The sequence below is a fragment of the Platalea leucorodia genome, assembly GCF_965183815.1.
Source record: "Platalea leucorodia genome assembly, chromosome: 13".
NCBI lineage: Eukaryota > Metazoa > Chordata > Aves > Pelecaniformes > Threskiornithidae > Platalea > Platalea leucorodia.
In genome coordinates this window covers 13771980-13797976 of record NC_138835.1, presented here as the reverse complement: position 1 = coordinate 13797976, position 25997 = coordinate 13771980, and the positions used below count along the sequence as shown (strand labels likewise).

General features: G+C 46.5%; 1 protein-coding gene across 1 annotated transcript; it reads left to right on the top strand.

Annotated features, from left to right (window-relative positions):
* Nucleotides 1-1090: 1090 nt before the first annotated feature.
* Nucleotides 1091-25852, top strand: CABLES2 (Cdk5 and Abl enzyme substrate 2; the record flags this gene model as incomplete). The annotated part of the gene is made up of 9 exons (XM_082326205.1): nt 1091-1599; nt 15947-16039; nt 16766-16843; nt 18346-18454; nt 19101-19266; nt 20035-20138; nt 20550-20656; nt 21989-22193; nt 22667-25852. The coding sequence occupies 9 exons, from the start codon at nt 1091-1093 to the stop codon at nt 22805-22807; spliced, it is 1512 nt and encodes a 503-aa protein (XP_082182331.1). The 3' UTR covers nt 22808-25852.
* Nucleotides 25853-25997: the final 145 nt, after the last annotated feature.

Genomic DNA, 25997 nt, shown 5'->3' with positions numbered 1-25997 from the left:
GCACATCGACGTCCGCCAAGGATGGCGGAAAGGGCAGAGCTTTCTGACTCGGCAAGCTGTCAGAGCATCATCCCGGGACGTGGCAGACATCGGCTCAAGTGCCTACGGGACATGTTTATTCTGTGCAGTATAAACACACCAGTCTGGGAAGCAGCGTGCCACGCAGAAATGCCTTGAGTCACTTTGTGGAGATAAATACTAAGTTTATGCTTTCCCAGATCTGGGTCTGCCTTGCCCATATACGGCCCACGATCAGCACTGCCTTGGCTTTGCTTCAGGAGCCGGGAGGCGTGGGGATTCATCCCTCCGCAGGGGTTTCAGGGGCTGCTGGTGAGTCTCAGGGCCGTGCACGGGGATCCACGCCATGCATGGGGATCCGCGCCCTCGAGGCCAGTGGGTTGGGGTCCACCGCAGCCCCGCAAGCCGGAGGGCTGTGTCCCAGGCTGCCGGGCTGGAGCAAGAGGAGCAACCACCTTCATCTGCTTTTGTAGGAGCTGTCTGATGTGCACAGCCGCCTGCCGATGGTTTCAGCAGATGTGTCCTCCCTGCCTGCAGGAAGGCCAGGAGACCTTGGGAAACGGCGACCAGCAGAGTCACTGGGGCTTTGGGTGGAGAGATGGGAGGGGGGAAGAGAAATTTTTAAAAAATCATACAAAGGGACACGGCGGGTGTTTGCGTGGGGACACGGCAGGCGGTTGGGTGGGGACGTGGGAGGCTTGCGGCTCTGGTAGGGGAGAGAAGAGGCTGCCTGCGTGACGGCCCCGGGGAGAGGGGCGGGGAGGCGGTGTGCCGGGCCGCGGCCAGCCCTGCTGCCGGGGCAGCCCCTGCCCGCCCGGCGGGGGCACCACCGAGCTGCCTGGGCCCGACGGAGCCGTTGCGCGCCGGCGCTAGGACCCGGCAGAGCCCCACCGCCCGGCGAGGGGAGGGCGGGGCTACCCGTGCTGAGAAGCCGAGCCAATCAGCGCGGGGCCGCCGCCGGTTTCATTTACATTCCGCCGCGACGCATCCAATGAGCGCGCGAGCTGCCGGCCGCGCCGCGCTCCCAGCGGCCCCGCCCGGGCGGCCGAGGCGGTCGCGGCTCATTCGGAGAATGGCCGCGGCCACGGCGTGCGGCTCCCCGCCTCCCCGCCCGCCCCGCGAGCAGCCGCCGCCGCGGAAGCGGGGCGACTCCCGGCGGCGCCAGGCCGCCCTCTTCTTCCTCAACAATATCTCCCTGGACGGCCGGCCGCCCTGCCCGCCCGCCGAGAAACCGCCGCCGCCCGCCGGCCCGGGCGAGGGGGAGGAGGCGGCGGCGGAGCCGGCCGGAGCCCCCCCGCGGCTGCTGTCCCCGCCGCCCGCCTGCCAGCCGCCGCCCGCCCTGCTGCTGCCCGGCGTCCCCCCCCTCGCCGCCACCGCCGGAGCCAAGGGGGAGGCGGACCCCCCCCGCGGGGGCATCTTCCTGCCGCAGCTGCTGCTGGGCGGCCCGCTCTGCCCGCCGCCCCCGCCGCCGCCCGCCCTGCCGGGGATGCTGGCGGCCGCCAAGCCGGGCGCCCCGGGGCTGCTCAGCCCCACGCAGAGCGCGGCGGGCGGCGGCTTCGCGCTGGAGGCGCAGCGGCAGAGGTGAGTGAGGGGACGGGGCACGCCGGGCCAGCCCGCACACCGCCCCCCGCCCCGGCCGCCGGCGGGGCCGCCCTGACCCCGCGGGGCGTGGGAAGCGGCGCGACCCCCCGGGGCCCTGGGAAGAACCGGACTTTCCCAGGGCCCTCGGCCGGCCGGCGGCCCCCGGGGGGTGGGGAGCGGGGCATGGGAAACGGCCGCCCCCGGGGAGAGCGGCCGTGGGAGGCGGCGCCGGCCCCGCTGTGGCCTCGCCCCGGGAGGGAGCCCCTGGCCCGGGGCAGCCCGGCCGGAGGTGTCCCGGGGGCTGGGGAGGGCGTTCAGCCTCGCAGGCTGCCCGCTCTGCCCTGCCCGCTGCCGCTGGAAGCGCTGGGTGCGCGGCTCAGCCCTGGGGACAGACGGCTGCCGGTGCGGAGGATGCCCCGGCTTGCGGGAGCGCCTGGTGAGGGGGGTTTGCAGAGTATTGCCCTCGCTGAGTCTCTGGCTGCAGTTCTGCGGTATCCTGAACCCTGCCTCCTGCTTTTCCTTAGCCCAGTTCTTGCATTTTGCTGTTTCCAGATGAAGCCGACAGGGTCATTGCTAGGTAGGACTCTTCTTCCGCGCACTGCTGATGTAGCGCCTTCTCCTTATCTCTGCTGCTTGTCTATGCAGTACCTCTGTACATTAATAAATGCTTTTATGCTGGGAACTTTGAGCCAGCCTCAGGGGAGGATGCTCTGGCCTTCAGCGCGGGATTACCGTTGTATTTCCAAGGGACTTCTATCAGCCTGAAAGTGCTGGTTTTCTAATCTACTGCCTTTTGCTCAGATCTTCGGGATTTGATCTCTGAAGGAACTCTTTTCAGGCCGTTTCTTGCATAAACAGCTTTGTAAGGTGAGCTGGCCCTCTGAGCCTGCAGATAGGCAAAGCAGCATCAAAGGCTTTAAGTCTTCGTGGACTTTATAGTGGCTTCCAGAGCTTTGTTAGTGAGCTGAAATAGAGATGTTGCCTGTACTTTAAAGCTGGGGAGCTTTGCTAATGCAATTGATGGGTGTTCCCTTTCGGTGTACCTCTCACAACGGAGGTGTCCCCTTGATCCCCAGGAAACCTACTTGGAGTTGGATACTTGGAGTGAATATAAAGAAAAGTAGCTGTTTGTGAGCTGTGGGGGTCCTCTTGTGTGTCGTCCCTCCTGGTTTTTTTTCTTCTTCAACTGTCATTTATCACTCGTTGCTTTCTTTCTTGTAATAGAAAGGACCTTTCTTTCCTCACTTCTTGGAGAAATTGAAGCTGGGCCTGCCAGATGGATGTCCTGTACGCACAGGTTGCACTGTTGTGTTCAGCTTGTTGGGCAGGAAAGCCCTAAGTCAGGGTGTTGCTGTGGCATGGCTCCTTCCTAGCACTCCTGGTCCACAAAAGCCAGCGCCCTAAGTGCGGTGCTATTCGTTTTGTTGCTTTAATATTGTAGGTAAAGCTCTTGAGGGCGAGTTTTGCATCAGGAGCTTTACAAGCACAGTCAGCTCTGTGTGTACTTGGTTCTGGACCGCTGGAGTTCATGTAAACGGTTCAATCCTTCCCCTTCCCACGCCAAGTCAAGAGAACACTAAGAAAACAGTCTTTAATACGTATTCCTGGGGTCTTCTCGTTTGTCCTTCCTGCCTCTTTCCTTGGCATCTGGTTTTAGATGTTATGTTCAGCTATTGTAATTCTAATCAATCCACCTGAAAACAGTGATAAATCAGAAATAAAAGGTAGAGAGAAGTGCGATGAGGATACTCAGAGGAATGAAAGGGCTTCTGTGTGAGTACTGACAAAACAGGCCATGATTTCTCAGCTTGGAAGAGGTGGCTGAAAGGGTATATTGTATTGCATTAATCATTTTGTGTACTACTTATGAGGGTGATTTGGAGTGAGAAATCATCTATTTTTTGTCTTTAAAGAAGAAAACAGTGGGTGGAGAACATCTGCTGAAACTATCAGGCAGAAGATCCACATCTTTACTTGGAGATACACACATCTTCTGACAAAAGGGCAGTTTTACGCTGCCTGTGGGGATGCGTGAGACCCAATGTACTACTCGCAGCCACGTTGGGCACAGGAGCGGGTGAGGCGGAGCATCCCTCTGTAATTACGATTTCACCTGCGACTTGCAGGGTGAGGGACTTGGAGCACTATTTTTTCGCTGGACGGTTCCATGGTTTGCTCTGCGACAGAGCACCCCTTCATCCCTGCAGAACAGCGGCGTCTCCTCTTGTTGCAAACAGACAAGGAGTGATTCGGGGACTGACTTTCCCGCAGGACAGCGGTGGTTATGCTGCTTCCCCTTCTGTGTGTGGCGTGCTGTTTGCAAAACAAGATTCAGAACTAAACAAACAATTGCAGAATGGTTTCCTTTTCTTGGGACTCGGGAATCTGGGTATCGTTTTGCCATACAGTAATGTTGCTGCTCTAGATATGTTAACTGCGTGCATCATGCAAGTACACAGGCGTATGAAGTCATCAGAGGGAAGGGGGAGGTGGAATCCGCGCTGCAACTCTGGACATCTAATCTTTGGTGCCTGCTTAAGGCAGCTGCTCTCCTCGGAGTCCTTTTTTAGTCACTGTCAAGAGCTGCTTTGAATTGCCCTCGTGGAGCAATGCACCAGAAGCACGGGCCGAAGGGTCTCCAAGATTCGCTCCGTCCGTCTTCGGTGACCAGTGCCGCTGCCGTCCTGTGCCATGCCCAGGGATTTCATCGTGCTGGGGCTCGCCCTGATCCGCGGAGATCACTTTTATCTAGAACTGGCAGTTTCATTGGGCAGAGTTTTATTACAAAACTTGATCTTGTTTGACTTGATTGAGAAGCTGCGAGAAGCTGATGAGACCGGCCAGCGTAGCTCAGGGCAGGCTGGGACAGCACCCCTGCTCGGGTTGGTGGTTATTTGTTAGCAACAGGCAGGATCTTCAGTACAGCCCAGGGAATAAATGGTCCGCTCAGCTGATGTAACGTGGAGTTTCTTGGAGTTGCTTGGTAGCTGTCAGGTCCTTTAGGATGGAAACTCCGGCGGTGCACGCTCCCTCGGAGGCACAGGTCAATCTGGATGCTTGGCTTCATTGTGCTGCTGGCTGAGCATTATAAACTTTAACCTTCCCCTGTTGTTTTCCTGCGGAATCTTCTGTTTACAGGATCTTAAATGACAATGCTGTGTTCTACCAGCTTGCTTAATCTGCTTGCCATCCCTCCTCCCTTCTCCTTTTCCATCTTGCTCTGTTCTTTTGTTCTTTCAAAGAACAAGCCTCCCAAGAAGCAGTGGAGGGAGGCAGCAAACAGCGAACAAATCGGCATTCACACATTTTTAATGAATTTCTGCAGCTGGGTCTGGAACTGGCAGAGCTTTCTGGGGAAACACAGATAACAGAGGGCCCTGAAAATAGCCAGGTTATGAAAGCATAAAGAATGGGAACAACAGCCCTGAATGTCAGTGCTTGTTGTGCTTCTGAGGTTTCAGTATAGCGTAATGTAAAGCAGCTCTTTTTGCCATATATTTGCTGCATTTTTCTGGCCTAGGAATAAATACGGAGACTAAATTATTTGCAACTGATGCTTTAATGTCCTTGGTGTTCAGTGGTCAGGGAGCTGAACTGAATGCTCACGGTTGCTGATAAATCAGAAATGACTGAGCTAATTTAGGTCATTTTAAGGGTGGGAGTTTAAATAACAGTTGATAACAGCAGCACTTTGGACCAACTCTGCTTTTAAGTGTTAATTGGATGCTGCATTGCTGACATAGGTGGGATCAAATTAGTTCCTTGGGTGGAATGACAGAAATGCTTGGTCAGGCTTTTATGCTTATGATGGTTAATGTGGTGTTTTATCCTGTCAGCTTAGCTACTGTTTTTGCTTCAAGCAATATAAATACTTAAAAAAAAAAACAACCAAACCCAGCCCTCTTCTAATAAACAGATTTTGTTGAGGTGGATGAAATATAATGTTTAAAAGTCTTAGTTTTAATTTCGGAGCCTTATTTGGAATAACCTGAGCACACGTGGTACTTTGCAGGAAGCAGCGAGATCTGTCAGAGTCTGCGAGCTTTGACCTTTCAGGCGTGAACAGGAGACTGGGGTGTGCTGCTCGGGGCTGAAAATGAACATATTCTAAACTTGAACTTTATTTAAGTCAGCTGAAATGTTCAGGCTGCGGTCTGCTCAGCAAGCGCAGTTTGCTTCGACAACTTTCTCTTGTATTTGCAACTGCAGGTGAATTGCATGTGTCTAATATTAAATGTTTTTAATTTATACCTGCCTGTAGTATTTATTATCTGTCATTCCCAGCCAGGTATATTAATCGGAATCAGAAGTACTAAGCTGTATGCCTAGCAGGAAACTTGGAGATCAGAAACTCCGCATCCTTGCATCCCACGCATCTCTGCGAATGGGTCTGGGTCAAACAATTGTAGACACTTTTAACACCAAGGTTATTTGACCTCTTCATTTAAAAGAGTCCAGAGGCTTTTAAAGTAACTTTGATCTCCAAGCAGAAGGAGTCTGTACAGAATTAACTGTACTTGCAGTTGATTTCACCTGCGGGCGGATTATGTAGCTTTTCAAAGCAGTTGTGCCGGAGCCCCAGCAGCCGGGTTTCGGGATGCTGCAGGAAAGGGAAGCGCCGTTTCCACCTTTGGAGGCAATGAGGGTGATCAGAATGATGTTGTCTTGCTTCTTCAGGTCAATGAGTCATCAGCTGGGAGGGAAAATGCTACCAAATTAAATGTAAAAAGCTGAATAGCTTAACTTTGGGGAGGAATTGGTGGGGTCCAGTTTCAGACCTCCAGTAAGCAAGTCCTGTAGGAGTGTTACAGCCGGAGCTTCCTTATCCTGGTGCTCCTCTGCTGTGGACCTGAATGTACTGCCAAAACCTTGTGTAGCAGCACAGCATTCGTGGCTGTTTTCTAATGTTTTGCTTCCAAGATTTACTTTGCAAACTTCCTTCAAGTCAGGAAGAATAATGCAAGCCTTATTGGACCGTTATTTTCAAACGTAACTCTCGACTCTGAAGTCTGCAGGATCTCAGTGTACTGGCTTAAAATGTTGTTTCTTTGATTTGCAGTCTAAAATACTTCTCTCCTCTCTCCTCCTTGCTTTCCTCCCCCCAGATCTCAGCTGGTGAACAAGTGCCACCTCCCGAGTCTGAGCGCTCGGAGCTCCCAAAGCTCATGTTGAGCAGCAGCTGTATGCTGGGTGCTGTGGGTGTCGGTGAGAAGGACCTGTTTAGGTTGTCGGTGCTCCTGACCGTAATTTTGCTTAGCCCCAAAGTCCTTGATAATTGCAGAGATGTGAGCTGCCCAAATTTGCATCTGCTTTGCCAGCTGACTGGACAGCGATCTCGCCTAGCTGTGGGTGAAGCATCTTCCTCGGGGCTGCTGTGTGCTCTTGGCACCGTGACCGAACGGGTTCAGAAGAGTTACTAGCGGCGGTTCTCGGGTTTTTTTTGCAATTTACTATGAGCTGTGGGATGAGGCAGGGAGGGAAGGATCTTTGCTTTCCATTTTAAAGAGTAGTTCTGAGCTAGAGGTGAGCTCTTCTGCTCTGGGTTTGGGTATGGTCTGTTCGGTTTAGAATGGGGGGGAAAAAAAAAGGTGGAGGGAGGGGAAGTGACTCTCACAAAATTCTCTATTTAAATATTTTCTTTTATTTCCTGCAGTATGTGGGTTTTAGTTATATTAAATCTTGAAGACTTAACTTCAGCTGTCCTGTGTTCCTCCTTTTTTCCATCTGTCAAATCAGTTAAAGCTGTGAGGCTGCCAGGCTGAGTGAGCTTGAAGATGCTTTTGAGCCTTCTTTTGAAGATTGTTCTGAAGTCTTCTGGCTCTGTAGTTTGAGTTTAAAAATGCACAATCTGACATGCACACGAGCATAATGAAATTTGGATTCTTGAATGAGCACGAGGTATTGTTGAGAAAGCAGGTGACTGCAGATGCAGGGTGCTCAGCTAAAGCCACTCTGTCATGCTACCTCTTAAAATGCAGAGCTTTAAACTCCTAACCTTTGGTTTATAGCTGTTGTATATATAATTTACTGTACATTATTATAGTCTAACCTCTGAAAAAGACGTTAAATGAAGAACCTTTAACTGGTCTCGTAAGTGCAAGCAAAAGTGTTTCACGAGAGAGCCTTCTGATTTGTGAGATGAGTCTTTAAAACTAAAAGCTTGCTGCAGCTGCCCGCGCTGCTGAGGCTGTGATCCTGGGAGCTCCGAGCCCCCGACTCTGTGCAGCCGCCTTCTCCGGGGAGCGCTCCTCTTGTGCCAGCTCTCGCTCAGCGTGGTGGTACCCGAGCTCAGCGTAGCCTGCAGACCTGCCTTGGACCTGGGTAGCCATTTGGTTTGCTGGCCAGCCACAGCACGGGCTGAACGCCAGTCAAAGCTGCTTGCTCTACAGCATGGACAGATTTGCACTTGCTCTGTTGTGGTCGCTGTAATTTAAGCATAAAATTTTGCCCTGGTGAGGCTACAGCCTCTTGATTGTGGGTTGGAGGGGACGGCAGATGTTGCGGTGGGAAGAACCAAGTGCCCATAAAAACACTGGGAGATCTCCCTAAACTTTCTTTGACTGGGTTTCCTCCAGTCACCTGTTTTGGATTTTCTTCTCCTTCCCAGTAAAAAGCTTCTCTCTTTTCCCCCCCTCTCTCTCTTTTTCTTTTTCTTTTTTTTTTTTTTAAACTTGGGAGTTTTATTGTGCTGAAGGCTTTTATTTTAACAAGGCACATGATGAAATGACAGCATCATCTCTCAGAAAAATGCATGAATATTTCTAGCATAATGCCCCCAGTGTTATCAGGGCGACACTTTGCATTTCACTTGCCCGTTCTGGTCAGCGGTTCAGTGCTTAGTGAGCAGAGCACAAAGCACAGAGGGAACCAGGTTGGTGAGCTAGGAACGCCTCCAGAAACTGGTAGAAATTTGGAGAAATGCAGTTACTGGTTGTGTCCTGGCCAGCACATCCAGTTTGCTTTGTGAGAAGCAGCAGGGATTTTAGGAGTGGGCTCTGGGCATGGCAAACCTTGCATCTGGTTTGGTGGTTCTGTTGCAACAGATGGCTTTCATAATACTTCCTGGAAGGCATTATTTTATCCTTGAATTGTCTAAACACTCTTAGCACCAAAACAATGCGATTTATGAAACAGAATGAATACAAGGCTCGTTTCTTAGCAGCATTAGGTCTTAATCATCTGTGGTTGTGAATCAGCAGTGAAGTAGCAGCTGCTGTGAAGAGTATCTAATATCTTTCCTTGTTAGTATTTAAAACTCTCCAGGTTTGGTGAGCTTCCCACTTACTCTGCCTCCACCTTCATTCAAATTATACTTCATTTTTGTTCCTTCTTGCCTGTCTTGTAGGCTGCGTGACATATTCTTTTCCTTGCACGTGGCTTTACTGGTGTTTGAAGAACGCAGGATTTTCTCCTGGCTGTTTGGGACCAGCAGGAAAGCCCCCGGTGCCCCTTCAGTTTTGCAAACAAACCTTGAATAAGAACACAAAGGTGAGGGAATTGGGCCTCCCCCCTCCTCCTGAGGTCTCACAGGGGGACCTGCTCTGAAGCATAAAAGTTCTTTCCATGCTCACGTGGCTAATTTGGGTTTACTCTTTAAAATGAAGATTACCAGAGGAATAAATTAAACTAGCCCCGCTGTGAGAGTTGTATTTATTCTCTGGCAGTCTGATACTGAAACAAATGTCAGAACGAGCTCTTGGGACGGTGGCCTGCAATCCGAACTGCGCGTTTGCGGTGCCATAAAACAGTGAGTAGCTGACGTCGTAAAGAAGGAGCGCTTAGCTGTATGCTTACTATCAGTTGTGCGGGATATCATCTTCTCTGCCACTGCCTCTCATTGAACATCAGGGCTGAAACCATCTGTCCATGAAAATGGCTTGCTCGGTGCTGGGCGGAAATTCTTCATTAAAGTCATTTATTTCACCAAATACGTGGTTTTGAAGGTGATTCAGTATAAATGTGGTCTCTGACTTCTTTTGCCTTTAATTACTGAGAACTTGTTGCTACTGATGAGCTGTACTCAACCTGCTTGTGAGCAGGAAGCTCGTTAATGTAAGCACCGCGGGTGGTTAGGCACGGGCGCTGGTACGAGAACCGGGATGCTCACGCCCGTCCGCTCTGAAATGCAAGCCTGAAAACAGTAAATGTCTCCTGGGCTGCATAAGTAACGGCAATTGTGAAAAATTAAGCTTAAAAACTGAAACTGGTTTTCTTAATCCCTTGATGGCAGTATTTTACCTAGTCAAACTGAAGCACAGTTCATACCGGGTTGTTGGCTCGCCCGTAAGGAAGGAAAACGATACAGCTTAATCTTTAAAATATGTCTTGGCAAAACAAATCTGACAGGTATGTCTTCCTATTGTAAACAGGATTTGGGATCTGGATTCTTGTGCAGATTACCTTTGACAGTTGTTACTAAGCTAGTGCTTCCAAAAACCAATAAATGATTTTTGTCCTTGTTATATTAATAACTCAGTCCCTTGACAGCTATGATTATACTGAGGCCTGTAAAGGACCTTACAAAGGGACATCCATATTAAATAAAACTCTTTCAAGTAAGAAATAGGAAACCAAATTTTATTAGCGCCTAATTTTACACAGTAATTAAAAATCCACCCATCTATTAGCAGTACATACGGCTAAATAGCAACAGAGGACATAAGCCTTGCTGCTAATTTTAGCCCAGTGCCCGAGGGGTCTGTGCCTGCGTGGGCGCACGCGGCGTGGCATCCTTCCCCCGGCAGAAGGGCGATGGATGTGACTCCATCTGAAACAAATCTGCCCCGCCGGTCCCTTTGGCTGGAGGAGGTCTCAAGTCACGTTACTGTCTGGATTTGCAGCACCTTTGAACGCTTGTGTCGCAGGGCTTGGCGACCCTGGAAGTGGTGAGGGTAAGAAGTCACGGCAGAAGACAAACTCGAGGTGCTGCGTTGGTGAAAATGGCTGAATGCTGATTGAACTCTGGCTGCGTGGTTGGCTCAGAGTGCAAACCTCTCTGTCTGAGAGGTGGGGGTTAATTGGGATGGGAGGAGAATCCGTGTAAGATTTTGGAAACTTCTGAGGTAACCCTTCAGGAAGGAGCGAGACAAGCCAGTCCCTTCACCTGCTGTAGCAGAAGTGCGGGAATCAGAAGGGCGAAACAGAGAAAAGCTTCAAAATGCCCAAATGGCAACTGCATGCAGCAGCTTAAGTAGGATCGTTGGCCACTGCAATTTGAAGACCAACATTAGAAGTTACAATGAGGTTCATGAGGGCTGTTGGGAGTGCTGAGCAGGGACCCGGGTGCCCCAAGAGCTGCCCCGCTGTCCCTCAGAGGACACGGTGGCCCAGGAGCAGGCGTGGAAGAGGCTTGCCTCTGCCTGAAGCCATGTCTGATAGCACAGGGCTGGTATCTCTTTTGCATTCAACTCTAATATCTGCTAAAGAATGGTCAACTTGGACACTTCCAACTACAGCAACATCCTGAAACGTTACCCTTGTCCTCTTGGGTGTCTGCAGGGAGCCCAGCCCATGGACGGGAAGGGGGGAAACACTCTTGGCAAGCCATCGGAAAGGTCGCTGTTTAATCTGGAGCTGTGAATTAACCAGCTTTTTCCTTTCAATTCGTAAGATGGGACACGTAGGGATTACCGGTGCTATACATAGATTGATCTTAGCTGTGCCCTGTTCTGCTGGGAACACTTAAGAGCTGTGTCAGCCTCGGAGCCGGGGATGCCGTGTGCTGTTTGTCCGTTGCTGTTCACCCTTTGCAGACAGTTTCTCTGCCAGTGCTCGGTGGGACACTGGCAGGACCAGAAGAGGACAACTCTGAAGCTGGAAGCACTCAAGTTGAGTTTCCTCAGTGGGAAATCCATCAGAAAGGATATTTGTGTGGGCTGGCTCCTGCTGCCCAGGGTGGGAGTCAAAATGCAACTCTGAACATAATTTGTTGGGTTTTTATCTGAACACAAGATTTTTTTTTTGTGGGCTTTTTTTAAGTGCACGCTTAGCTCATCAGGGATTTGGCAGCGGTGTTGGATTGTGTGCATCCATGTGTGCACACGGAGATAACAAGCCAAGACGTAATCCAGAATTACTCTGCTTGATAGCCCCTTATCTCTGAGCATGTGCTGCGTCTGTTTTCCCTCTTGGTGGGTCCCCTCGGAGGTGCTGGCTCTGTAAACACAGTTGCTGTTTTTAATGTCAAAGTTCTAGGAAGGTCCTGCTGTATTGACTCCTGAAATGCTGGGGGGCAAGCACCCAAAAGTGAGCTCCTGGCCAAGGGCGTACAAACAAGCAAGCCCTCTATGGCTCGTCAAGGACGTAGCTGGTACTGGCGAACAGGCGTGTTTGAACTTTCTTTAGGATACGGTTGAAATGGCAGCCTGCTCCACAGAACTCATCAACATTTTAATATTGGATACTTAGATTTCTAATTGTTAGGTAGCATGTTGGTAAGGGTGTGTGTAAGGTAACTTGCAGTGCACGTATAGATGTTGGTATTCTGTTTTAGTATTTCTGTTGCATTTGGCAACAAACGTCCTGTGTAAACTACTTAAAATCCTTTGCGTTCCGGTGGATCAGAGCACAAGCAAGAAGTGTTATCCTAGGTGAAGCTGCTTAGCATGGGATACGTGACTCGACATTTTTTCATCGAAGCTAGCAGCCGCGAAGCGATCCAGTGCTGCCTGTGGTTGAAGTGTGGATCGGCTGCATGAGAAGAGCACTCAAGCTAAAGAAAATATATATATGTGTGTATACATAACAACAAGTGCAGACTACTCAAAAAATGTTAAGTTTTGCAGCATACTCCAAGTGCTGCACTACGTAATAAAGAAGTTCTGTACATTAGTCGTACTGAGGAATCTAGCAAGTCTTTCTTGGACTGCAGTGAGGGAGCTGTGTTGCTGTAAAACGTTGCCTTGAGCATACAAGCTGTTTCAGGTACTCTAACTGGATTAGTGAGACCTCTTTATGTACACCCTGTTTTGAGATTTGAGGGAGAGTGACTTGCTGAGCATCTGGGATTCCTCCAAGGTGACAGCTTCACTCGAGGACAGAAAATATTACTTACAAGCGTAGCTAAAAATGAAGTTTCCTGCTGGCAGAGTGGGGATGAGTCATTGTGGTTTTGAGTCAAGGGGCAGGATCTTGCCTTCAGCAGGCTTTTACTTCCAGATACGCTCTTACGGAGTGGCAGGTTCAGGTGTTTGTCACTTTTTTCCCCGTTAATGAGAAGACGAGGTGGTGTTGAGAAGGCGTACCGCTCCGGGTGGGTCTCCACCGTGGTGGTGAGCACCCCCTCGCTGGCCCTGAGGGCAGTTGTGCCTACAGCACCGTGGAGTTACTAGTGAGGGTCTAGCCGTGGCTCGCCCAATCCGTCCAGTTACACCTGCATCCTTTTACAGAACTACGTGCTTTTTTTGTACCAGTGCCTATTGTCGTTGGCGTTGGCTGTGTTTCCCCTTTGCTGGCCTCTTTGTCTGCATCCAGCCAGGTCTCCCCTAGGAAGGGAGGGAGACTGGGGACGTTACCAACTGCATTCATGCCAGGAGGTTTGAGATTGGTCTCTGTGTTTCATGAAGGGTGTTTTTTTATTGCAGGTTAGATGCCAAGGTAGACTGGAGAACCATGTGTATGTGAGAGCGTTAGACTTTCCTGTGCAGTTCTTGTTGAAAAGCAAAAAAAAAATAATTTTAAAACTGAAGGGCTGATGAAGGGCATTGAAGCTGTGCCAGGAATGTTCTTCAGTAGCACCCTTAATAGCTGTTGATTTGTAGGAGGCAGTCTCTAGCAGTACTGAAGGTGTTAGTCCTGTGGGAGGATTCACCTCTCTTGTGTTTACAGAAAGGGACAGTAGTTTTGCATCCTCCTACCTGTTTGAGTTGTGGTCTCTCTTTCTTTTAAGAATGCCTGAACAGCGCTGCTGAGAATCTGAAGACGATTTCCTTCTAGGAGAAAAAAATTAAGTTTTATATGGGAGTATAAGTTATTAGAAATTCACAGAGAAAGGGCACTAGTTATATTTTATTAAGGAGATTGTAAGCAGACTTTGGGAAGAAGAAAAATGTTCATTAGTTTGGCTTGGCGTTCATTCTCTTTATGTACTTGAAAATACAGAGAAAATGGTGAATTGTTTCTCATGAACTTGTAGTGAGGAATGAGGAACTAACCTGGTTTCAGGAATACTCAGACCAAAGTGTCATTTTGCAAAACCTCTCGATATGGTAGGTACAACTACAGGAATAACTTCAGAGGCCTTATTGCAGAGGCTTGTCTGCGGATCAGCAGTTTTAAGTAACATTTATGTCAATGTGTAAGGAAAGTGCTGGCTTTTGTGTTCCTGGTATAGCTTGAAGCAAGAGGGGCAAGTGCTCCTGTTGCTGGTAATCCGCTTGTTGCAGAAATCCATAATTTTATAGCAAGTCCTGTGCATCGGCGACGCTGCCTGTAATGGCAATGTGCCATGCAGAGGGATGCATCGCACTGGCACAGTTTTTGGCAGGCAGCTCTGGCAATAGCTCCAGGTAGCTCAGAAGAGAAGACATAACTTGCAAGAAGGGGAAAAAGAGGTGAAAGCCCCTGTTTTGTCACTCAGGCAATTTGCATTTCTAGACACCATGCTTAAGAAAAAGCAGACAGATTTTGTGCGTGTCCAGAACTCTGGTGTAGCTCTTCTGTAGCGAGAAAATAGTATGATTTGCTTTCTAACCCATCTCAGGCTGGAGAGGAGGAAAGGCAAAGTCACTAGGATTAGCAGGTTGTCCAACTGTTTCAAAATCTTGAAGTGCTGGGCTTCCAAGACCAGACTTAATCCCAGGTAGCTTTTTTTGATCTTTAACTTGAATCAAGTGAAGCTACAAATGACTTTGCTGTGTAAAAACTCTTCCATAGCTGTTAACAGTTAATAAATCCCATTTTTCTTGGCCTCACCTCCCCCCACACCCCCATTTCACCCACCCGAGGTGCCATGCTTTTGCTTTGGTGTTGGATGTTAACTTCCAGGCGTGAGAGCCTGGCCTCAGTCTGTCTGAGCGGTTTGGCTGCTCGTGGGTGCCAGAGCTCTGATGCAGTTTAAAGTTTGAATTTTTTTCCAAAGGTAGATCTTGTCAAACCACAGTCCTGCAACTTTTGTCTCGTACGGTGCTTCTACGTTGACTTCCATGGCAGTATTGTCCATTAGTTGAGTTACTATGTCACTTTGGAAGAAAACCTTAGACTTGAATGCATGTGGCTTGTGCTAAAAATGTAGCACAGTCTACGCTTGAACACAAGCAGAAAGTATGGAATCTGATAGTTGTAGTGTCAGCGTTTTGCTGGTGGCAGTTGAATCTGGGTGCATTGTTCCTATGGAAATTGCAGTCATAGCTTCACAATTCATTTGTAAATCTCTGCCAACAAAGAATGTCTTGACTTTGACAATAGTAATGTATCTTACTTTGGCAAAGTCTATTTTTTTTGCTTAAATGTAATATCCTATTAGTGTTACAATAACTCACATGATTCCTACTATTATTCTCCTTGCATCTTCCATTCTGGGATTTCAGATGGGTACCGAATACTCTTTGCTTCCTCTAATAGCCCTCTCTATTGTTTTCCGGAGAGATCCGTCAATTTTATTGAGCTACCGTCATAGACTCTCAGTCTGCCGACTCAACACAGCTGGAGACAACTGTGTTCTGAATCGGGAATACACAGATATTTGGTCATCATACAGATATCTGTATCTGTCCATAGATTGGTATAAAATGACTCACTCCCTTGCCTTGATGAGGGGGCGCTTTTTGCAATATTTCTTGTAAGATTTTAAATGAGTATTTGGAAGCTTTTTAGGTGTTTAATTTATAGGTAGGTGTTTTTATGTGCTGAAGACAGTGAATGCTCCTGTTAATGAAGTTGGTATAAATATGTACTTCAGGGGCCCTGGAGGGGGAGACAAGTTCTTGGCCTTTTTAGAACTTGAAACTCTTAGTTAAGCACTCTTCCAAGAAAAAAAAAGAAAAAAAATCCAAAAAACCTGCCATTTGTTCTAAGAGCTCATAGATCTGTTGCAGTTCATAAACTCAGAGGCCATGAACTAATATTGTTCACTCTTCGTGGTGTTGTACATTTTACAGAAGGCGTTTTATCTCCCAGCGCTGCTCTCTAGACTTTTTAGAAGACATAGTGGAATATGCCAGTGTACGAAGGTACTTTTTTCAAAAGCAGCATTAATCTCAACTCGTTGCATGCAGTCCTCTCCTCCCTCCACCCTCTTCCACGCCAATATCTGAGGTCCTGCATGCTAGTGCTGCCATCTGATCATACAACTGGCATGACTCTTTTTTCAGAGCACTTAACAGGTGGTGGTGGTTTTTTATCATTGCAGAACCAAGCATATATCTGGGTCTCCAAGACACAAAAGTTTGAAGAAGATGCACTTCATCAAGAACATGAGGCAGTATGACACCAAGAACAGCAGGTAACTTCTGGAGATCAAGGTGCCTCCTGGACTCAAGTGAAATAGGCTGTGCTCAGCAGTAGGCTCCAGTTCAATGCAGTTAGCCATTTAATGTCAGTGGGAATAACGTGACGTCCTTGGGGTCTTGTTAATTTTATACATACTTCTATCGAAGGCAGTAGGTGCTCATATCTGCTACATCTGCAGCAATATTCTGATGGTTCTGCCATCCTGCTTTGAGGAGGTTAAATCACTCGCTTCTAACGCCCTTCTTATCTCCAGCACACAGAGGTTAGAGCTGAGGAGGATTTAAGGAGAATGGCTTGGTGTAGCCAAATTCGTGGCTCATAGTTACTGGGCAGAAGAGAAAGGAGGGGGCGCGTTGATATTTATTATTAATAGAGGTGTGAGACTTCATCTAAATGTAAAATATTACCTACATCTTTTCACGAGGTTTATGTAAAAATTACGTAAATATAGATATATGTATTTAAAGACGAGGAGCTCCCAAGGTGATGGCAGTTACTGAACGCTGGCGTTTGATACAGAACTTGGCTCTAAGGGCCTACAGGGTCAGAATGAAACCTCTGCTTTTGTGCTGCTTTCTGAAAACATAAAATCCATAGCAGTATTTGTGTAACCTATAGAGCAATTTAAGAGGAGTTCCGTGTTCAAGTTCCATAAAAAGCTGCTTTATAACTTCTGAATCTTTAATTCTTATCCTGATCTCTTCCCATCTGCTTACAGGATAGTGTTAATCTGTGCTAAACGAACACTGTGTGTGGCTTTTTCTATCCTACCTTACGGGGAGAGTTTACGGATCAGGTGAGTCATCTTTAACTGCTGCTTTGTGAAATGTCTGGTCTATTGTTTGCAAAAGATCTTTTAAAATGAGTGTGGTTGGTGTAGGTCTCGTGTTTTGAAGCAGGTGAACTAACTTAAATTACCATTTACGTGTAAGGACAAGAGCTTGCTATCAGAGCAGTAAAATCAGACATTGCCACAGTGTCAAAGCGTTCATTCAGACTCCAAGAGAAAAATAGTGGAAAAGGTAGACTTTTCAGGTGCTCCCTCACGTTTTAAAGCATTCCAGTCCTGTGAAATCCCTAAAACCAACTTTGAATAGATGATGTGATTTGTTGCTGTGTAGGATTTCCTATGCTCCTCAGGTGGTCAGAAATCAACCATCTGTAGTGCAACAAACAACTGTGTCTGCAAAAAATCATACAGGGCATCAGGGAAGGATGCTGTTGCCTTTACTGGAAACCTTCAAGGTTTTACAGTGAAATTACATCTAAATAAGTTTAAGATGCTCTTCTGGTTTTCAGCTCTAAGCCACGAATGTCCCTATTTGCAGTCCAAGGAAAACAGAAACAGTTTAGACTGATTGAAACTGCCTTTAGTGTTGTACTACATTTTTGTATAGAACTGTCAATGTGATGACTTACAAGAAACTGAACCTGGTAACTGGATTTCCCTGCAGCTTTGCTCAGTCTCTTGTTATGTCTAAGTTGATTCTGTAAAGGTCTGTGATCTAAAAGTATACCATAGAAAATACTAATTTTATTCTAATGCACTTTTGGCAAAACAATTGTGTTGTCACTTGTGTCCTGTACATAACTTATGGACAAAGGAAACGGATGTTTAGTGGTGGGAATTGTATTGTATGCAAATACCCTTGCCATAAAAATAGTTGATGGGAAAATACTCTCTCACTTCATTGAAAAGCAGCAAGGTCACTGGAGCTATTTTGGAGCAGTTCTGAGCACTGGATTGCTTTGCTTGTGTGTAAGCTGGCAATGCAGTTCTTTAACTGAAAGCTGCTTTTTCGCAGTGGAATATAGGTGACAAAGCTGCATGCTGCCGTCGCTGAAGCAGAGTTCTGCTAGCAGCCTTAATTCTTAATTTGAACTTGTGTGCGCAGTGGTTGGAAAATTGCAATTGAAAGGCAAGTTTCTAATCCTGGAAAACTAGTAATATGAATCATGTTTGCTGTTCAGTGTTTGAGCATTTGTGTGTTAATGAATGGTATGGTCTTACGCAGAAAGACCATATCAAAAAAAGTTTACATTTGCTAGGTATATTGTTACAGATGTGAGTTAAAATGATATGAAATCTGATTCTTCAGTTAATGTCTCTGCATTTTGAAAAGAGTGCTTAAAAATTAATGCTTTCTCGGAGCTGGGATTGAGGGAGTGCACCGTTCTCACGTAGAACTCTGACCTGGTGCTGTTGGCTGTAGCTAGCGGATGGACCTGGTGTTGACCGTAGAGGAAGCTGGGCTTATGCCGCATTTTCTAATAGTGCATTTTCTTATCTGCATTTAGTGATCTAAAAATGGAAGGACAGAAGCAACGACATCCTTCTGGGGGAGTTTCCGTCTCCACTGAGATGGTGCTTGGTTTGGAAGGAGTAGAGCTGGGTGCTGATGGCAAGGTAAGGACATTTTTTTTTCTTTTTTTTTTTTGTCTCTTGATCTGTAACGCCAATGACCAAACCACTGACTGGAGCCAGGGAGGGCGGATGGGTAAGCTGGCTGCTTTCACCCTGGGACCATTTCATACTGGAGCAAATCACTTTATGGATGGCAAAGCACTGCATAAATTAAGTGAGAGCTGTAACTTTTCAGAGCAGTGGAAGTTTTTGATTCTTAAAATTTGAAATGTTTGGCTTGTAATAAAGCTTCTTCTGAGGAGGCTGTTGAAGCCCGTGATCACTTCTGCCTCTGTTTCTGGAGAACTGATTTGACTCTGGTATCTCAGGCAATCACATGTGAGTGATGTTTTAATAGAAATATGGGTGAAATTTATACCTCTTTAGTTTAAATTTATATACTGCCGGAATTTTACTGATATGATTCTCCCCTTTTCTTTGCTGCTTCTACAACACTTCCATACTGAAGTTGTGGAAGCAAGGCATTCCTCATCCAAATTTTCCCTTTCCTCCTGTCCGACAACTTCAAGGTCACCACTCCCAAATACAAACTCCAGGGGACTCTCAGAGTTGGAAAATCCTAGATGTCTGGAAATAAGCTTTGTCATACATTTTCCCCTATAACTACTACAACTTTCTCTTCTTTAAGGTTGTATCCTATGCAAAATTCTTGTATCCGACCAATGCCCTAGTTGTTCGCAAAGCCGACAGCCATAGCGCTGTTCCCTCATGTCGAGCTAGTGCTTCACGGAGTCTGCCTGGATCAAGATATAAACCTGTGACAGCAAAAACGATACCAGCAGGAACAGACATTGGTAAGGACAGCCGTCAGCGTTGTCACCACTTGTGCACACAGCAGAAAAACATAAAAGGAATATATTTGTCTGAAACAATTGCAAATGGTAAAGTGCATTGTTAGGAAGGATGTGCTGCGGCTGGAAGGAGACTCTTTTTAGCACAGCCTAGCAAAGAAGGCTCGTTAATGAGGTATAAACGATGAGCCTTAAGACTGAGACTTGCACACATTCCTTACATCTTCTCTATATCTGGGCTAGTTCTGTTTGTGCAATTCAAGGCATGCAAAGCCATTTCCTTGGAAATGTGAAGTTTTGTATTACTCCACAAGAAACATCTGGTGTACATAGGTGGTCCTCCTTGCCTTCTAGCACAGTAACAATGCATAAGCCAAAGAGTTTGTGACAAGAATCCCCTCTCTTGTGTAAAAGAGCAAACCTAACAGCTCTGCTCTCTGCTAGATTAGAGTATAGGCAAAAGAATTCAGTCTTGTGCAGGTGTTTTCTGTGCATATTTGTGGATGACAAACTGTTAGCTTGCACTAAGTCTGAAATGGTGCGTCGGGCACATGCTGGAGAAGGAGCTTGTGTGGGTTTTTATTAATTCTAATACCTGACTGGTGCGTTCATGGAATGCAAACAGGTGACTGTAGCTGCAGTTTGCCTGTGCTATGGGGTCTGCCAACACTTTTACTGTTTGCTCTTTGAAAACCTCTTTTAAAGAGGAAGCAGGGAATTTAAGGCTCTGTATCTCGTGACCCGGTGTTGTGCTTTTCTTGTTCCACTCAGGAAGTGAAGCTGGGGAGGCTGCAGAGTACGATCCAAATCTTCTGGATGATCCTCAGTGGCCCTGTGGGAAACATAAACGTGTTCTCATCTTTGCCTCTTACATGGTGAGTGACTGGCCTACCCGAACAGAGAAATGAGTGAGTGTCTGGAAGATCCTCCTAAAAAAACTTCCCCGAGGAAGAAAAGTTCCTCTAGGAAGAAAAAGTTGTGGCTTTTTGAGAATTGATTAGGAAAAATACAACGAGTTCAGTTTGTACACTCAAAGTTGAGGACCAATGTGCTGTGTATCTCCATGTTATCATTTGCTGCTTGTAACCATTTGCTTACTATTTTTTTTTTTAAGATTTTGTCGTGGTTGAGATTCAACATGGTCTGTTACTTAGGACATTATAGAAATGTTAAATTATGAATAAAAAACCTCAGGTTTGCCTTTTGCATTAGTGTCTTTGGAACAGTTGTTTGGCTGTCAGTACTGTTCACAAGAGAAATGATAAATTTTGCCTCGTGTGTTTCAGACTACAGTCATAGAATATGTGAAACCCTCGGACCTTAAAAAGGATATGAATGAAACCTTTAGAGAGAAGTTTCCTCATATCAAGTTGACACTGAGCAAAATTAGGAGGTAAGAAACAAGCACTGAATAATGAGAACATCTACGCTGTACAAGGCTGCTTTTATCTTCCACTTGTATGGAGCAAATACTAGATCTATTAATAGTATATATGATTAAACACTAATCTCTTGTTGCCAGTTGAGCTGACGGTAGGATGACAGCCCTGTACAGGAATGGTTAGGATGCTGAGAAAGGGTAACAGTTGCTTTTCATAGTTCAGCCTAAAAGGGTTTTGTTTCACCAACTGTGGTGTACTAACACTCATAGCCAATTAACAGTGAAGCAGTGTTAGCCTTGAAACAGATAACTCGTAACCTGATTGTTTGGCTGTAGAGCAGTCCCACTCTAACTGGATTGTCCTTCTGGACCCTCTGGCTGTTTTTGCCTTTCAATTACCAGACTTACTGATGATTGTGGACTCTAACAAGATTCTAGGATAAAGAAGAGTGTTAAGTCTGGGGAGTCTCGGTAAAGAAAAGCATTTCGTGAAGGCAGGACTATGCCACTCAGAATTCCTCGTCTTCTGGGAAATGCATCTGGCCGCTCATCAGCGAGAGGCACTGTTGTGCCTTCTGAGAGCTGTAATCTTGCTGGTATTACGTGGCAGTTAATGCAGTCGGGGCCTTCTGAAATAGCCAGCTTAAACACGGTTCTGCTGAATCACCAGGGCTATGTGTAACTCTCGACTCTGAGTGGAAGGCTTGCTGAGTCAGAGTGTGTTGTGCCAGCATCCTGCCTACTCCTCCTTGTAGCTGTTTTGAGTAGTGTGCTTGCACAGTACCTTCTTGCAGGTGTAGCATGGATGGCAGCCCTGAGAGGTAGCATCCACCCTAAAGTTTGCCTGTATGCTGAATTGAAGGGCCAGCCGTGGTGGGAAGTGTGTAAACCAGTCTGCCTTCCCCCTCGGACCTGATTCTTCGGCGAGGTGTGTAGTAGACGGGTCTCTGTGCAGCAGCTGCTGTGATCTGCACAGCTTTGATGTGGTGTTCTGTAGGTCAGGGTGGTTCAGTCTTATGACATGAATCATGAACCCGTTCAGGAGCCCAGAGGGACCGATACAGCAACAGCCTGTGTGTCAGTGGGGCAGCTAAGCCCCAGGTGTTTATGGGCAGACACAGAACTGTTCTTCCACAACGGATGTTGTCAGCCAGGTTAAATCAGCCTGTGCATCAGCTCCAGCTTGCTGCCAGCTGGGCTTCTTCAGTCTAGGATAATACTCATCGTGGTTTTCCAAATAGGAGTCTTGCCCATATGCTCTTCTGAGTTCCCATCCTGCAGTGTTTCTAGAGCATTTCATAAAAGCTGTCGTGTTTGAGAGTGTGTCTTTTTTCCTATTCCTAGTTTAAAGAGAGAGATGCGGAACCTGAGTGAAGAGTGCAGTCTGGAGCCGGTTACTGTCTCCATGGCTTATGTTTACTTTGAGAAGCTCGTCCTCCAAGGCAAACTCAACAAACAGAACCGCAAACTGTGTGCTGGTGCTTGCGTTCTGCTTGCAGCCAAGATCAGCAGTGATCTCAGGAAACATGAAGTTAAACACCTTATAGATGTAAGTACCGTGAGACTTGTTTCGGGTGTTGCCAGAACCTTCTCTCTAGCTCATAGAACAAGACAAAGATTAAAGCCAAGACTTCAGCAGTGCATGCTTGCATTTAAGACCAGCTCTTTCAGTCGTTTTTATGTCTCATTAGGGCTCTTCCTTGATGCTTTTTTTTTTCCCTAATTCATTAAAACTACATGACTGCAGTCTAATGTCCCACTGATCCTACAGTGAGGTTATTTTTGCGCTTACTGTTTCTCAGGCAAACATATGTCACTGTTGTGTGGGTGTCACAGCTGAGCTGGTAAGTTGGTTTACTTGTCTGAATCCTGGCAACGCTTTTGGTTCTGTAGGTATCGTTCTGGCCGTGCATCACTGATTCCTGTTTTATGCTGACTGAATCTAACAGCACGTTGGTGTCTTGTGGATTAACTGATTCTTTCTCCCCCTCTTTTTTTTTTTTTTTTTAATTACTATCGTAGAAACTAGAAGAGAGATTCAGATTCAACAGAAGAGATCTCATTGGTTTTGAATTCACCGTCCTTGTAGCTTTGGAACTGGCTCTCTATCTTCCTGAAAACCAAGTTTTACCTCATTACAGACGGCTCACACAACAGTCTTAACCAAAGCGACGTTCCAGCCGACAGCCAGTGGCGCTGGGGATCGTATCACCGAACGCTGCTGGTGAAGTTGCCACTGGGCTTCCTGTGCCGCTGTGCGCGTCCTGCCATGGCTACAGCTAGTTTTGAAGCCTGCAGCGTGTTATGAAACTGTTGAGGTGTGCAGTATGGACACGTATGCCAAGCCTGGGGGATGGTACGAGAAAAGTTATTGAACTTTATTTTCTTTTGGACATTTAAAGCACAAATATTCACCAGTCAGCTGTCATGGCTGCTTATTATTCCTTATTTATCTTTTCGGTTTTACTAAAACTGTTCTTCCCTATGAAGAATACTATGGTATTGTGTTTTTGGTTTTTTTTTTTTAAGCCTTTATTGTATTCCTTGAAACTAAAGGAAGCATCACTTCCAGTGCACCATAACGTTCAGATGTTTCTAAGAATCTTCTCGCATTTTTACATTAACGAAATGCATACTTTATTTTTTTAAAGATGTGCCTAAAACTGGCTGGTCTGGTACCAGTGCTTTTTAAGTTAGTTATGTTATTTAGTGGGGAATCCTGAATTTCTATAGGCGTTTATTCTTTACCTGCATTGGCCTTGCATATAAGGAAAACAATTCCAGTGTATCTGCACTAATGATACACAGAGCATCTATTCTCTACTGTACTATGGATCTGTAAGTAGCAAGGTTGAAATTACTCCGTTCCAATTTAGTTAACTATTAATACCTTAGAAATATACATTTTATTTAAAAAGGAAAGATGGTTTGAAAATCTGTCATGAAATACCACGTGTTGAACGAGGTGGTTGCAGCAAAGCGATTGCCATCCTAATTCACTCTTCAATGGAAGATGAGCGCTTGACTAAGAGCAGTTTGCTGTCAACTGTATCATTTATGGGTTTTGTTTCGGTGTTCCATAGTCTGAAATAAGCACCTTTTTAGTACGACTGTATTATATATGGTCTTACGTGCTCTGAGCAAATACTTAAGTCAGTAGAGCTACTGCTGCCAAACTAAGCCAATGAAACAAAGCATGCTCAGTATTTAAAATGCTACTTTTTTACTCCGTTCTTCCAAGCATTGCATCACTGTGATGGTCCTCATAAAACTGGCATTCGTTGCACATCTGAACAGCCACTTCACGGCTGGTGCCAGCAGCGCTCTGATGCTTACGCAGAGGTTAAATAACTTCCCTGACCATTGGCTATTCCTTCATTTGTTTTTAAAATGTCCGGGTTGGGAATGAACTCTGATTTTATGTGGAACTTTCTGTGATATTGGCTCTTGGGTTTATTTTCTGAAGCAATATTATGATACAAGTAACTGTGTCCACTTGCAAGGAACAAAACTGATGCTTGGCTATTACGACTGAGAAATTTGTGATTTAAGTTTGACTCCTAAATGAAATACTAGACCTCGTACTGAGGTGAGGGACCTGCTATCTAATATGTAAAGTAATGTAAATTCCTGTTCCTTGTATTAAATGTTGGTTGTAGGCAAAAACAAAGCTGAGTCTTTGCTCTTCAGCTGTGTTTTGTCTGAAGCTCATTTGGCTTCATTAGAATTGCAGCAAACTTTACTGGAGCCCCTTCCTCTTTAAGTAGGGCTCAAAATGTATTTTTCATATGTAATAACTAGAGTGACTATCAAATCTTTTGTAACTGTGTTCAACGGTATGTAGCTTCAAGTTATTTGTGTAAAATTTAAATGCTTGTGACTTCTCGCTAACACAGAAGGACGTTCCAGTCTCCATAAGTGAGATGGTAGCTAATAAGTTAGACGATAAGCTTGCCAGTTATCTTCCAAAAGGTTGAAAAAAATTGCCTACTAGTTAAACTTTCTACTGAATATAACTGTCCTTGCATGCAAGAAATAGTGAAATACTAAACATCTAGTGTATAACGAGCCTTCAAATTAGCAAACGGTGGTGAAGACAAAGCGGTCCACCACTTCCTAAAGTCAGTAGGGGAAAGAGGTAGAACTGAGCAAAGAAATTTCTCACACGGTGTTTCCAGAAATAGTAAAACACTTCAGTTAGCGTGAACAAAGTCAGAAAATGTCTTTCTCTGGGAACTTCTGTTTAGCGTATAAAGAGTTTTCTGTAACAAAATTAACTTTCCTTTCTCACCATCTAAGGAAAAAAACCGCACTTTAGTTTGCAACACTTTTGTGGTCTCTATTCAGTGGAAGTTTGTCTAGTTGCAGTGGGCATTTGGGCTGGAGTTACACTCCCAGAAACTCTGGTTTCACGTCATAGAAAGGCAAGCTTTTGTTTTCTCTTTCAGAAGAACAAGTGAGGATAAGGAGCATTAAATTACAGAATGCTGAATGTTGTCTAAAGGTTACTCTAAACATTGGCTCGGGCACATGCAGTGTTTTTGAGCTCAAAAGCTGTTTGGAGCACAGGCCAAAAACAATGCGGTGGAGCAGACGCTGCGCCGATGTCTCTGGTAGAGCGTGGGTTTGGGGCCGATGCCGGCCAGAGGCGTAGCCTGCGGCTTGTCCGTCGGTACTTCTGTTGTGGTATCTGTGCAGAAACAGTCCTTCTGCGGAGGTACGGTAACGTGTGTGTGTACGTGTTGATTTTTCTATTTCTAGAGCGTAGCTTGCAGTCCTGTGTGGGAGTATTTATCTTTTCGCCTAAAAGCTGCCACCATGTGGCAAAGGACTATTACTACCTTACCAATTAATAAACTGAAAGTGGGACGCAAAATACAAAATAATACATGGATCTGCCAGCTTTACGTCTTTGCAGCCCAGCTCCTCTTGCTTTGCAGAGAAACGCTGCTTCTCGCCGCGGGGCGCTCCAGCGCTGTGTACCCTGTAAGGATGCACGGAGAACGCTCTTCATAGGTGGCTGTACATTTTTATGTAAACAATACTGGTTTTTTGTCTTACTCCATTATTTAAAAGTCTGAGTTGTAGCCTGTTCCGTGTTGGTTTTGGTTTGTTTTTTTTTTCCCCTCCATGAACTTGTGAAATTAAGATGCTGTGAAATAAAAACTGTTTTGATACACGTTTTGTAACCAAACGTCTTGTTTCGGAATGGTCTTTCGGGTCCTGTCAGGGCGGCGCAGCGAGCGGCGGCCTGAGGGGCCGGGGCCCCCCGCCGGGGGGGGGCGAAGGCCGAGGGGCGGCGGCGCCGCTTCCCTGCTCCCGCCGCCGCCTCAGCGGGGCAGGGAGGGAGACG